Source organism: Dipteris shenzhenensis, chromosome 26 (genome assembly GCF_047967505.1).
Source record: "Dipteris shenzhenensis isolate YYH24624 ecotype China chromosome 26, Dip_SZ_1.0, whole genome shotgun sequence".
Classification (NCBI taxonomy): Eukaryota; Viridiplantae; Streptophyta; class Polypodiopsida; order Gleicheniales; family Dipteridaceae; genus Dipteris; species Dipteris shenzhenensis.
Window position 1 is genome coordinate 23,253,066 of NC_141621.1, and position 15,028 is coordinate 23,268,093.

Here is a 15,028-nt window from a genome sequence, read left to right on the forward strand (position 1 = left end):
CTATAGGCAAAGGGCACTTTGGGCTCTAGTGTGTCTCTATGTCTAGACCTGCTTATGATTTCGAGAAATTCGTGGATCTAACAATAAAGTACTGTTGCAGTTCCGAACACTGCAGGTCAGGGACTCGGTGCTCTGAATCTCCTAGAACCCGCCCCCTATGTGGTAGGGCCACCGGATCAGTGTTACCAAAAAACGCGTTTCGAGAAGGCGAAATGCTTAGAAACGTTTCTAGACGAAGCATTTTGTCGAAACAAGCGAAACGCCCTGGTACAAGTTGTCACCTGTGTCTTGACACTTTTGTGTGAGAGAGAGAGAGAGAGAGAGAGAGAGAGAGAGAGGGCGGTGGGAGGATAGTGGGTCCGGTTGCGAAGGGGCTCCTCCTAATCCAAACACTGATGACGACGAAGATGCTGTAAACTCTGGCGTTGCCCCAAATACTGTCAATATCGGTGCAGTCACCATCAGAGATGGTGCAGAGGATGATGAAGGTGATCTTGAAGATGATGATGATGATGTGGAGGCTGATATAGAGGCTGAAGTGGAGTTAGAAACTGTTTGGGAAGGGGGTTTGTTGGCTGCCTTTTGGATGGCAGTGCTGCCCACCTATAGGCTGCTTTGGTTTGCTACGCTTGTTCACATCATCCATAGTGAGCTGTTTCTGTGGTTTCTCCTCCTTCTTGGGTATCCCTTGGATCGCCCTTTTCCCTTTTGGCCATTGTCTTTTTCTATTCTCTGCTTTTTGAAATGACGCTGAATGTCTTGCTGAAGTTTTTGCTGAAATTCATGGAGAGGGAGAGCGTCTATAACCCTCCAAACTTTACATTATCTGTGGACGTAAGAGGGCTCCCTCGAGACGGATCGAGCTGTACTGAGTGCTGTGGTGGTGATTTCTCGCACGTATTTGCAGGCCTCCGTGGCTTGGACAGCACCTAGAGTGGTTGTGACACCCTAGGGTAGCTTCTTGGCACCAATGGGGTTTCTTGGGGGTCGTTGAAGGCTGGAGGCGCCTGAGAGGGGGGGCTGTGACAGATCCAATGGAAATGGAGGCCCTGTGAGGGTGGTTGAGAGACGTGAAAGGCCCTCTGGGGGGGGGCTTGTCAAGGTCGCGGCAGTGGAGGAGAGCCCGTGGGGTCTGAGTGCAGGAGTTGGGGTAGGAGAAGGCCCGGTAGGGCTGCTGAGGGACGGAGAAGGCCCCGGGTGGGGGGGGGGGGCTTGTTGCAGGTCGTGATGGTAGAGGGGAGCCCCTGGATGTTGTTGGAGATCGCAAGGGCTGGAGTCTAGTGCTGTTGGAGATCGTGAGAATATTAGGAGCTTGTTCGTTCGTCTTTTAGCCAACACTGCTGTTCTAGGACACTCTCTTGCCAAAGTGGAGAGAGAGAGAGAGAGAGAGAGAGAGAGAGAGAGAGAGAGAGTCTATGGGAGACCAAAGGTCCATGAGACAATAGAAAAGCCATCCAATACATCAGCTTAGGGAGGGCACATGGCAGCTCCCTGAGAGTGCATGAAGCAACTCCATTAATTTAGAGTACCTAGATTATGCACTAGAAAAACATATAGTCGGCCATACATCATTTTAAGGCTGAGAGTCTGTTGGTTTTGATTTAAACTCCTTAATGAGTGCTATTCCGACACGGTACACTGCCCATTTACCATACTTCCTGGCAGCCTTAACTTTGGCTAATTCCGTTGCTTTATTTTTCAGCTGAGCCCTTGTGAGTTCCTCGGCTATCCATAGTTTAGTGCCTTTCAGCTTGTAAGACTGTTGTAAAAACTTGAGTCATAGATCTCGTGAATTAAATGTAAGGACAGCATGACCTTTACTTTGGGAGATAGAGATTGTTCTTGCTTCACCATCATCATCAGAATCATCGGGCTTGTCATCTTCATGAGCTGTCCAATCAATGTTGTCAGGCAGGGCTGCTTTGACGTTGGCTAAGGTATCAATGAATGAGTCTTCCTCCTTGTACCATCCTTATGAGAGTCCTCCAATTCTGATTTTAAATGCATTATCCCATCTGGCTTCATGTTCGTTGATCTCCTGCTACTCCATACTGGCCATATCTGAGTACCCCCAAAGCTAAAGCTAACCCCCAGACTAGGCCTGGAGATCAGCCCAGCCTGGGGTGACTTGAAATTGTAGTTGACGAGCTAACAAACCCTAACTGGTTCGGACTAGTTTGGGCTGAACTGAAGTGGCGTGATTCCTAACTGGTCAACGACCTGGACCTGCTTAGCGACAAGTTACTTGAGCGGGGCTTCTGCGAGGATACAACGGAGGGCTACGATAACGAGCGACAAAGTTACAACAGTGTACGACGAATGACGGGTGACGGGGGGAGCAGCAGACGAGGAGAGATTAGATGGAGAGCAGCAGATGGGGAAGGCTACGACGGATGATGGCGTACGACGGACGACAAACGACAGAGAGAGAGGGCCGATGGACGATCAGCGACAGAGAGAGAGGGGGCGTGTGTGTGTGTGTGAGAGAGAGAGAGAGAGAGAGAGAGAGAGAGAGAGAGAGTTTTTCTTGCTGCTGTGCAGGTACAAGAGTGGATGGAGTGGTTTCTTGGAGTCCTGCAGGTTGCATGGAGGGGTATGGGGGCTTGGAGCAGCCCGTGTAGCACACAGTGCAGCGGGGGAGGCTGGGGCAGCCCTCGTGGTGCAGTGGCATGCACAAATGGGCTTGGTACCAGGTCGGGGGGGGCTGGACAGCCCCCACGCTGCAAGGGGCAGCCATGGTGCAAGGACGGGATGAAGGTTGGGGGGGGCTAGATGGCCCTGCAATGCAGGAGCAGCCCCCAGCAATGTAGGCTGCAACTTGCGCTGCAGGGAGAGAGGATTCACGATAGGCAGGGGGGGCTGGTGGAAGGGAGGGAGGGGGCTGAGACTGAGAGAAAGAAAGATATATTAAATCTGCGGGAGGCCTCGTGGGCCTATGGGACAAAGTGCAAAGTACACCAAAAGGAAAAAAAAAACTTATACAAGCCACAAGGGGTAGGGCGTGCTAAGATCCTTGTTGAGTACTATGCTGAAATAAAGAGCTTGATAGCTCAAGCAAAATCAAGTACAAAACATATCATGTGCTATTTGAGGTAGGCTGAGAGCTGGAGTTGGAACTTAGAATTTGAAACCTGGCACTGCGGTGACTCGTCTATGAGCGGTGAAAATGTCTCAGATTTGCATCTGTCGGGCTGTCTCATGCTATGGTGGCGGAGGGGGATGTGGTCTACTCAATCTGTACACCACTTGAGCTATGTCCAGAGTGACCCCTTGTCTCGGGTGGTCTCTTCTAAGGAAAGCTGTGATAGGTCGGACACTCAATAGAGTGTGCTCTGGTCGCTCTTCGTGTCGCGGGTCGCCTCTGCAACCCCCCTCTATCGGTAATCCATACTGCCTGCATATTAGCTAGCTCCTCCTCCTCCACCCAACTTTGTCTTGGAGCTGACTCAAATGCATAGAAATCTATGACTCACCGTTGTGTCTGGTCAGCCTCGGTATCTTGTAGTTTGGTCGCCTCTTGCTGCTCTCTAATCTGTCGTAGCAGAGTCTCCCTATGTCAGTGCATCTCAAGCAAGTAGAGCCCAGTGTAGACCTGGTCACGGAGAGAGAGAGAGAGAGAGAGAGAGAGAGAGAGAGAGAGAGAGAGAGAGAGAGGATCTAATTGGACTTTGTGGTTGGGCAAGGCTTTGGCTCAAAGCTTGTGTATCTGATCCATCCCTTCATTGCAGGTAATATAAGTAGTCAGCCATATTGTAAGAGAGGAGAAAGTGCACATGAAAGTGCTCTCTGCTTTTCCAAATCAAAACAAGTGGACATGGTTATTAGTATTTCAAGCGATGGCGAAGATGAAACATTTAAAGCTGAGGTTGGTGTTATGATTATTTGAATGAAGGTAGGGTTAGTTTTATGAACCAAAGTGCTTGCACGTCCATGTTGATTCTACTTATGTGGTCAATATTTTCTTGTGTGAAAGGAAAACCTAGATTCATATACAAAGCGCAACCTAGATAGAATAAGCTTTGGCAAGCGTGCACATGAGAAGGAGTTCATTGTAAGTGACTCCATTGCTACCATATTCAAGGGAGTTAATCAAGGGCGTGATGATTCTAGGTATGCAATTTTCTCATTCAATAGTTGCTATTTGGTCTCTATTTGGCAATAAGTTGAATGCCAAAATTTGTCAACCTATAACAACTCTTAGGTTAAATAGAAATAACAAATATTTAAGAAAGAAGAGAGAAAGAGAGAGAAAGGGAAGAAGGGAAGGGAAAATACTGAGAGGATGCTTGCTTTCCTACGTATTAAGTAGGCACTCATTTCTGTAAGCAATTGTACAAAGTCTTAATATTTTTGATGTTTTGGGCTATGGGATTGGGTTAGGAATGCCACATAGTATGCATCAGTCAATATGCACATATGATGGCAAAACACTTGTTATGGATGTGCCCTCTTACAAAATGAAAATGACTAGCATTGTCACTTCGACTCTTATCTATCATACACTTCAGTTTATAATCTTGTACAATTATTAATGAAGCTCTGATATTTTTTTTGACAAGAAAATGAAAGTTTATTAGCAATTGGAGGCAAAGGTTTGAGTCCCATCTAGGCCTCAATGCATCTAGATCTCCAAATCGGCCATGCGGTGAGGCTGACAATAATTTCTGAAGTTGAGTCTATGCAAGGGTAATGATGCTATGTAAGGAGGGTGGCCTTGCATCTATGTTGATAAGGTGCCCCCTCCCCTAGGTATGAGAAAGGGCTCATCGAAACCTGCTCCCTCATGAAAGGGCTCATGGGCCACACTATGTAAACCAATCTATGGATCCTCAAGTGATGTAGAGGGTGGGACTTATCATCCCACCGGCCAAATCCTTTGGTCCTTTCTACATTCCAAATACATTTGTTGTACATAAGTCTGAAAGGCATCTTGGTCATCTAGGTTTGTCTCTAGGTGTTGAAAGAGAGTCCACCATGCTAGAAGAGCTTGAAGAACATGGAAATCTTCATCTTCCAGTAGGATCTCCAAAATCAGGGGAGTCAAGGAGCAAAATGACACGAAACTCCTAGTATGTGTGCTCTTTGGGAGGGTATACATTGTAATCTTTGGATGTGGCCTTGCTTGGTATTCCTGACTATGTAGTCGAAGAAAGGGAGTCCTTGTAGGGAGATGTCTAATCAGTCCACCTCCAGTCTTGTGGGCCCTGTGGAAATTGCTGGAGGGTGCATTCATTGTGAAGCTAGAGATGCCATGGATAACACATGAAGAGAGAGGGTCTATGCACCATCTGCCATCATTGAAACCTGAAGTATAGAATCCTCAATCGATCACTTTGATCATATGAAGTATATCATCCTCAATTGGCGTCACTCTGTTAGTTTGACAAGTCTTCCAATCTTGTGTAGCCTCGTATATGATAGTGTCTCCTCCTTGGCTCCAAGTAGTGTAGATCACCTCTAAAGGAACATGTGTGCATGAGAACACGCCGAGACAATAGATTTGTTGGCCCTTTCAGGTCTGCCATGAACAACAAATATGAAGTCATTCCACATGATACACTGCATTGCCTATCAATCTCTTCTTGTGAAGAGGGTGGGATTTTGTGAAGATTAATCCTGAAGTTGCTCCAATATTTTAGGATGGGAGCCATAAGAGGGAAAGAAGGAATCCAAAGGTGGTCAAGATCCACCGAGTAACACCAACGAAGGAGGGGAGCAAGACTCTATGCAACACACAAAGAAATATTTCCAAGGCCCTCGGCTTGGAAAAAGCCTCCTAACCTCCTAACCAAAACCTTGCAAAGCAAGGCCCACGCTGCAAATCTCGATTAATGATATTGAGGCCTCCTTCTTGTGTGGGGCGAATCAAGGTCTCCCAAGCCACTTTGGCTCTGGGATTTGCACAACCGTGAAGTCCACCCCACAAAAAATTCCTTATCAGCTTTTGAGCTGAGTGATGCATTCCCCTAGAGCGGCACCAACAAGAACAAGATAAATCAGGGTGTCGCTAGCAATACTTGGCTAACAGCTACCACTCTGGATGCAAGGTCAAGCGTAGTTGAACTTGAAAAAAGATTTTCTTTCTTGACAACACATGAGCAAAGTGGTGTGATGGAGAGGTGCCCACACCAACTTGGCAGCCCAAAGATCTGACAGAGACACCTCTCCGAATCCTACTGAAACCAAAATGACCCCCTAATTGGGGTATCCTCGACTAGACACTTTCAAGTGTTACTCATTGTAAACGAAGATGTAGGATCCATTGGTTTGAGTGAATTGTACTATTCTCTCTTTTTGGTCAAGTGCTGGGTGGCACCACTATCACATATAGACGTCTTTTGGTTCTAATACTGCGTTGCTACGAAGCGTATCTCCTCAATGATGAGGAATAATTCGTCGATGACTTGTTGCTCTTGGTCTCCTCCTTAGGCTCTCATTGCTATCCTTCATGCTGATTGCTTTTACCTGCATTCCTTGGCATAGTGTCTCATCTTGTGGGAGTAGAACGTGACCTTATTTTTCTTTTTGGAATTCAAAGATCCATCTTCTTGCCTATCCTTTTTTGGGAGATTCTTGCTTTCCTTTGCCCTCACCCTTTGCCTGGGCATTGAGAGCTTTGTTAGTGTCTATGCCATGATACATCTTTATTTGAAGGTCTTCTTCAAGGATCATATCCTTGAGCTTTTGAAAGGTAATCGGGATGCTCCTTTGACCTGTTGTCAATGTCATGACAAAACCTTAGTAGCTCCGAGGTAGCTTGCTAAGTTCAAGCCTTGCGAGGTTCTTGGTATCCATGATCTCACTAATCTAGGCTAGCTGGTCCCGATTCACCTTGATTTGTTGAGGAACTCCTTGACCTCTTCGCCTTCTTCCACTTTTCGTGCATAATTTGGTTTGCAAGTAAATCTTTAGTTATTGGCCTTGTACCAATTCTTTAGAATATCCCACACAACATGGGCACTCTTTGCCATATGGATCATTGGAATGATGTTGTCCTTTGTGGTTTAAGTGAGTAGTGCAAGTGCATTAGCATCTTACTCTTCCCATGCCTACAACAATGTTGGATCTGGAGGTAGTACTCTAGCACTTGTCCCTATTGGCCGGGGTTTTGGAAAGGATCCATTTGTCACCTTCATATCTTCTACAAGGGTTAGGAAGGTCCATCCAGTTTACCCTCCACGAAGCTTGGGATATGAAGGTACTTGGTTGAAGACATTCTTGCACCTTTGCTTGCTAAAAGAAACAAAAACTTGGAAACTTGCTGTTTAAAAAACTCAGCAAATAGAGACACATTACTTTTTCAAACAGCCGACTAAATTTAAGGTTGCTGCCTTGCTTTGATGCAAATCATAGTTACCAGGGAATAGTTTTCCCCTTCCTAGAAAGGGGGGAATGCCCAAGGAACATATGAAATGCCGAGGCTCAATTTCTGCATCCACAACTATGCTCATCAAGGTATATTTGAGTTGCACAAGATTGCCATGTGCTTGCCCTTGTCTAGGTTGACCTTGTGCATCACGAATGGTCAACGTAGCCCATCTTGGAAGTGGTTTAATGGTGCTACCACTTTCTCTTTGTATCCCACGATGTTCATACACAATGGGCTGTCCATCCCTAGTAGCTGGCTGCATATCTGAAACATGTGAGGTAGGAGGACCTACCTCCTTGTGTGGCAGCTCATTAGAAGCATTTGAGGTAGGAGGCGGTTCTGCAGACACATGTGAGGTAGGAGGTTCTATCTCCTGTGTGGCGACTCATTAGGCTCAAACTAAATCACATTCAGAGGAGTATCATCATCAAGTGGCATCCCAAGTATGAAAGGCATTATGCTCTTATTGTCATTGAATGCAATGTCTCTGCTAATGATGAGTTTATTGTTAATGGGATTCTACATTCTATGCACATACAATCTCCACTTGTTCTCCTTGGTGTGTGATACTATTGTTAAAGATCATAGCCTAGGTCTTCTTAAGATTGATAGTCAGATATATCTCCTTGCAAAACATCTCTAGGGTCCCTAGGTGTGCATGTAAGCCTGTTGCTGAGGGGGATGAGAGGATAATATCATTTGCATATAAAAGTATTGATATCATGCGAACAGTGACCCTCGCCTCCAAGCCTGTCAATAAAGGTCATGATCTCATCGATGTGAAGCCAAAAGTGTGAGTGATAGAGGGCATCCTCGTTTCAAACTGGTTGTGCTCTATATCTAGTTTGATATACACCTAGGGCTTGTTCCATCTCTCTGATTGACTCATATTATGATTTTTAGGGTCATCAAATTGTTGGACCCTCCTACTCATGCATGCCCGTGGGATTGTAAAAAGGCCTCTTGAAATTTTGTAAAGCAAACATAGACTTCGTGAGATCTCAATTGCGCCTCCTCAACAACGGCTCTCAGAGTGAGAATGTGGTCTAGAGTCAAATGCCGCCTCTGAAACCCTACCTGCCCAAATATCCTCTCCCCTTGAATCCCTGCAAATGTACTAATCTCCCTCTCGTAGACCCTGCAGAATGTGTGGCCAATCATAATGGTGCGGTAGTTCCTTGTATCCATAGGATCTTGAGCTTTGTATATCAGTACAATGGTGGCGGTGCTCCAAGTGGAAGGATAGCCATGGCATGCGACTTCACTGAAAATTTGAGCTAGGATTGGGGCGAGGACCTCCTACCCATGAGCGAAGTGCTCTATCCCTAGATCCTTGTGGTTTTGGGCTCTTCCATTATGAAGCTGTGTAATATAGCTCGCACATTCCATGTGGTAAATAGGGTGGACGTGGTGGGCATGGGTAAGGAGGACATATTGAGGACATATTTGGGTCGTGGCTGGCTTGGGGCATCATAAAATGACATGGCATATCTGTGCTAGAGTGATGGGTCTAGAAGGCTTTTCCTCAGAGGGGAGTCTCAACCTCGTTGGGGCCCGATCATAGGAAAGGATCATCTTGTCAAGTTAGTGTGAAAGAAAACCTATGATAGAGCGCAGAAAGTTTACACTTGTGATAGAGCATTCATGTCGATCAACCCGCGTGGTCTGTCGTGGTCTCCTTATAGTTGTCTCTGTTAGACAAGTTTTACTATCACCCTAGTTGGTTGTGCCCCTCGTCCAGCAAACATGGAGGGAGATTTCCAAGCCTCATTTATGTGTCATTGCATTGGCAAGTTTGTCGAGTCTCTTCCTCCAAGTCTCGGTTGCGTCATCTCGTTGGGGATTGCTAGTCCATGCTATCTCAATGAAAAAAAATTGTCATCTATGCTGCCTGGGCCTCACAATCTCATCTTTGTGTCTTGAGGAGCTAGTCTCTTTGTCATTTGGCCTTTGAAGGAAGATCGCTACTTGTCTTTGATCTAGATGGATTAATGAGAGTTCTGAATCCATCTCTAAAAAGATAGTGGTGGCAGCCTTTGATCTCATAGTACACATGACACCTGACAGCAAAGTGCTCCTCTAACTCAACCTTTTGTAAGTTGCATAGAGTGCAAATGTAGATCTCCCTAGGTATGCCTTGAACTGTCATGGTCTCAATGCATAATCGATGAGAATAAACACAAAGTTGCCTGATCGAGATCCTCAAGGAATGGGGGAGGTTGATCTTTGTGTAGCATGACGGGTCGTTGAAGCCCTTCTTTGATCTCTGTGGACAATGGTCTTTGTAGAAGATGAGCTTCACAATAAGCTTGCTAGGTGCTAGATAGGTCGTGTATTCCCCCATCCTACTGTCTCGATGAAGTCTCAAGCTCATTGATGTAGAGGCCAAACAAAGTTGGTAACAATGGACAATCTTGCTAGACACCGGTCCTACTCCTAACCTCCTCCATCCATCTTGTAGCCAACAACACTATACTCGAAACCCTCTCATAAAGTGTGGTTGTGGAGAGAACCTCCTTATTGTATCCCAAATCCTATAGGCATTTGATGAGACGGGCTGGTGGCAGTGTGTCAAAAGCCTTGTGGTTATCCACAAAGCAGTGATGTTGTGGCCTCCTCAATGACTGTCTAGCAGCTCTGAGCCCCTCACATTCTACAAATTGGCTAATGTTTGTGTCGAGTACGGAGGCATAAATCTTGGACATGACATGCCCAATCATAATGGTCCTGTAGTTTTTCGGGCTCATGGGATCCCTTGCCTTGTGAATAGGGGCGATGGAGTTAACGGTCCAAGTGTGGGAAAAACCAGTGTAGAACCTTCATTAAAAAGATGTGCCAAGATCAGGGCTAGGGTACTTAGTCCATATGCAATGAATTGTGTACATAGCCCCTCCTGATCTTTGGGCAGGCTTTTATGTAGCTTTAGAGATGCATGTCCATCATGCTCAAAAGATGGTGCTTGGTTTCAAGTCTCTATGAGGAGGGTAGAAAGGCATGCAGCCTACTCAAAGGACAACGTATGGTCAAAGTGAATGTGTGGAATGTGGTGTTGTGGAAGGCGTCGTGGTGTGTTGCATGGTGGGGGATAGATATGCTAAAAATTATGACCTCCAAGGGTGGCGAGGAACTAGCGAAGTCAGTGATGTGTGAGGAAAGAGATGGTATCACAAGAGGTAATCAACTACTCTAGAGCCTCCTCCATGTGGAAAGCAAGTAAATCCACCTGAGGAGGGCCATCGATCCAAATCATTATATATGAGGTCATGTATCTTGCCCATGTTTAGGAAGAGTGCTTGTATGAAGTGATAGGAGCTTGTTTGGCTATAGATACTCGTGTTGTGTCATCCATGTCAACATCAGATAGCGAAATAAAATAATCAATTAGTGGTACCTAACGCACAACTGTCTTCATGTTGTAGTCCTTGACAAGGACTTCCTGACGGCTAAAAAATCCATGATGTCTAGGTGCAGGGCGGTGTATGGTGAGGTCTCAGTATCCTTTTGTAGGTCCCTAGCAAAATCTGAGGCCTCACGAGGGAAGTAACACATTGCAATAAAAAGGTACTATCGGGAATGCGTTGGATCCGAACCCATGGATCCGAACCCAAAGGTACCTGGGATGTGTGTCCAGTCTCTCAATGGAGATCATCCTAGTGAGAGATGGCCAGTATGGAACTGCTACGACTCCCGATCCACGAACTCGACTAGTCTCTGTAGTCTCATCACGTCATGCTAACTCCCGTGTGTATCCGCAAACTGAGGGCAAAGGGCGCTTCGGGCTATGATGGTCTCTGTGTAGAAAGCGATAGCTCGTCCTATGCATGACTCCAAGAAATTCCCTGGGTCTGATCATAAGGTACCATTACAGTTTCAAACAATGCAAGTCAACGTCTTGGTAATCCAAGTCTCATAGACCTTGTCCCCCTATGTTGGGGGACCATTGGATGTCCATTGGGTTCTTGTTAGGAGACACCCATGCGAACTACTGTTGACTTTCCCTCCTTGCTGGCGACATTTGCTGCTCTAGGAGGATATGCCACTCCTCTACCTGTAGGGGTGTGAGGTCCTCATCTATGTGGATTTGGGGATGTCCACAGAGTGCTGAACATCTGCGTAGTGCTACAAGGAGGGCATGGGTGTCCCTAGAGCAGATGACTAGAGGTTGATTTGGGGTACGATCACGGCTTCTGTGCCATGCTCCCTCAAGACCATGCTCCTAGATCCTTGGGGTGAAGGTCACGAAATTGGTGCCATCCTCAACGGCCGTGGTAGAGGTGCATGGAATTACCTGGACTCTGATGTTGAGAGCCTTGTTGTCTCTCTGCTGACACCAAGAATGGTGGCTGAGATAGTGGCCTTCACAAGCTCCCTTTTTGCCACCTCCACCCACCCAGTGGTCTCCTCGATAGCCGACTGTATGGTGGCTATCTGCTCCTATCTGTAGGGGATTGGGGGGCTGCTGGTTGGTAGGTGTAGAGGAGGGGAGCAGAGGGCTGAATGTGAGAGGAGGGGAGTCCTAGAGTGGGAAGGGAGGTCGTAAGAGAGGGCTGGGTGAGGGGTTTAAGGGATAACAGGAGAAAGGTAGAAGTAGCATAAATCTGGGAGGGAAGGGGAGACATTTGAAAAGGAGGGGGGGCGGGGGGGGGGGGGAGAGGCTGCTGATAGGCAAGAAGGGACAGATCTAAAACAGCGGGACAGAACTGAATTGGCATCGTGGAAAAGGGGAGGCAGATTTGCACAACTGAGTGGCAGTGTCAACCGGGGTCCGCTTCATTTCTTGTAGAGACAAGGGATGCTACATGCAAAGGTATGGGAGAGAAAGCGGGTGAACTGGAAGAACTGGCAGAGGTTGGCTGGCAGAGAGTCTTGCAGTGGCGTTCTTTTCCATACATGTGGTATTTGATGTGTATAGTTTTGAGAAATCAGAAAAAAACCGTCTATTTTCACCATAACTTAATGAAAATCATGTGGGTTGGGAATTGTAGAAAAAATATGAAACATTGTACTGATACGTCCTCAGTTCTTCATCCTAATATCTGGTCAGAACTTTGCCTAATGATTTGACTATTTTATTAAAATAGCTGCTCCTATTGTGTATATATCTTGTTTCCTTGTAAGAGCTATCTTCTGTCTAGATGTCCTCTATTGTGATATGGAGTGCTTCAAGAATGTTTGCCAGTTTGTAAAAATGCATTATGATTAATGGCAAATGATACGCAACAAGTGAAATTTGCCAAGGTGCTTTGGAAATGAAGCTTGTTGCATTACTTATTTGTACCTTCCTCCAAAGTATTCATGGTTTTACAAAAAATCATTAGCATATGCTAACTATATGGGTATGCTTCATCGTACAGGCCTTTCTCTAATTATGATTATTTGAATGGTTTGAACTTAGATCTGTTCTTGTAAAGCTGCAGGTTTTAAGTTTGATACTTTTGAAATGAAAATGTTGTAGGCATGAAAACGTGAACTGTCAGTTGTATTATATGGGGAACAGACTTCTATGCTCAGACATTTCTGGGGGGTATGAAGCAGTAGCAATCCCCTGTACAAATGATGTAGATGAGGATTCTGCACCTGCTGTCAACTACATCACTGAGAGCAGGTCTATATCCTGATAATGTAGTCTGTATGTGAACAATATGTTGGTATGAGTTTATGATTGAGAAACTGATGCTTCTTAACTTGCAGATATTGTCCTTCTGCAAAAGCAATCCTAGATTCTCTTATTTTGGATGGGAGAAATCTTTCAAAATCTTGTGGAGGATGCAATAACATTGATATGGATAATCCACATGAAGAAGTTTCACTACATGTTACTTTGAAGAGCAGTCAACGAGACAGTGACATTCGAATCGATTGGCAAGGTCAGCCAATGTTTGGTCGTCTTCCTTATGATCAATATGGCCGCCTTCAGGTAGTGTTGTCTTCATCATAGTGGTTCTTAGCACTAGTTCAGTCAACAATAGTATACCCACTGGGGAGATTGCTGATATTTGAGATGTAATACCAGCTTGGACCAGAAACGAATGATATAATAGAGTGCAATAGTCGGTGCCCTTGTGGCTTAGAGTGTAAGAACAGGGAACTTCAGAAGGGGCTCAAAATTCCATTAGAAGTTTTCAAAACAAAGGACCGAGGTTGGGGCGTACGGACTATGCAACGGATCCCCAGGTATAAATCTCTTCCCTCCACCTAGTTAGTTGCATTTCTCTGCTGTGTTTCCAGAGAAGATTAGTGTAGTCATCAGTTCTCACCATTATGAGAAGGCTACAAACCTTGGTCTCCTGGAGGTGACTTACGTAATCATGTTTCTAGATTTTATTGGCTACGTATAATGTGATGTCGCTGTGATGTTTGAGGTTGCGGAAAAGCATGGACATAGCAGGAGTTTTCACAGCAGGGGGTAGGGGTAGTTTGAAGCAGGGAGTGGGGGATTCGGTGTGGAGCAAGGGGGACAATGCACAGGGGTGGGGCAGCGATGTGCTGGGGGCCCTAGAGCTTGCTTTTCGTGACCCTCTTTGTGGCTGTTGATCTCCCTCTCTAGTACCAACCTTTATATCTTAGCCAAGGTGTGGCCAATCATAAGAGTGCGGTACTTCCCAGTGTCCATGGGATCACCTGCCTTGTGCATTGGTACTATGATGGTAGTGCTCTAGGTAGGTGGGAAGCCATGGCATAAGGCATGGTTGACCAACTATGCTAGAACCGGGGTCAAGACCTCTTGCCCATGTGCGAAGTGCTCAGTGTGTAGTCCCTCATAATCGGTGATCTCCGGTTATGAAGCTAGAAGAGGGCAGCCCGTACATTTTGTGCAATAAACAGGTGACGTTGTGGGTCTAGGCGTAGAGGACATATCAGGTTGTGCCTGACTCGGGACATCATAGAGGGAGCATGCATATGTATGCCAAACTGCTGGATCTGTGATGGGGATGGGCAGCTTCTCCTCCAACAGGAGCCCCCAACCTGTAGTAGGATCTCCTCTGCGAAAGGATACGATCACCTCATCCATCTTGTGTATGAGGAAAGCTCGTGTTCTTATGCCGCGTCACTAGGCGTGAGATCCGCTGTGCTTCTGGTGGAGTCAAATGTCCCAGTGCTCGCTCCCGTGTGAGGTGGGATCTCATCTCTCTGCACTCATCGTCAAACCAGGGGTTTTAGGGCATCTTCCCGTTTGGGACACGTGCATATCGAGTCGTCGGAAAGGATCTGGTGGCAGCATCTTGTATCACTGAGACAAGGGTATCTGAGTCATGGGCTAGGTCCATACCATCTCCAAGTAAGATTGGAAGTGCCGAGGCTAGGTGGCTCTCGTACACAAGGTCAAGAGCATAATCAAAATGGATCTAAATGGCGGGGGGGGCCCTCCTCACGATTGGCATGGTGGCCGAGATATAGAAGGCAAGGTATGAGTGGTTGGCACCGAGTGGAGGAGGAGGCACAGTAAAATCGTGTATCCGTGAGGCAAATGCTAGTGGATCCAACAGGTAGTCCACTGTGCTCCTCCCCCCGCCATGTGGGAAAGAATTGAGCCCACCAAATGATGGCCATCTCCGGAGACTGTTATATATGATCCATTCATTGATAGCTCCCAACTCGAGTAGGTGCCTCCCGTATGTTGTCACTGGTGCGTCTACATCTGCCGACTGCCTCACGATC

At 46.3% G+C, this 15,028-nt stretch overlaps 1 protein-coding gene across 1 annotated transcript in view; it reads left to right on the plus strand.

Annotated features, from left to right (window-relative positions):
- Window positions 1-15,028, plus strand: part of LOC147884839 (uncharacterized) — a 51,292-nt gene that overhangs the window by 29,707 nt on the left and 6,557 nt on the right. The window contains exons 7-11 of the mRNA XM_087397707.1: window positions 3,729-3,865; window positions 3,974-4,110; window positions 12,825-12,974; window positions 13,061-13,286; window positions 13,383-13,543. Coding sequence (XP_087253833.1) covers window positions 3,729-3,865; window positions 3,974-4,110; window positions 12,825-12,974; window positions 13,061-13,286; window positions 13,383-13,543 — 811 coding nt within the window. The remainder of the gene's footprint in view (window positions 1-3,728; window positions 3,866-3,973; window positions 4,111-12,824; window positions 12,975-13,060; window positions 13,287-13,382; window positions 13,544-15,028) is intronic.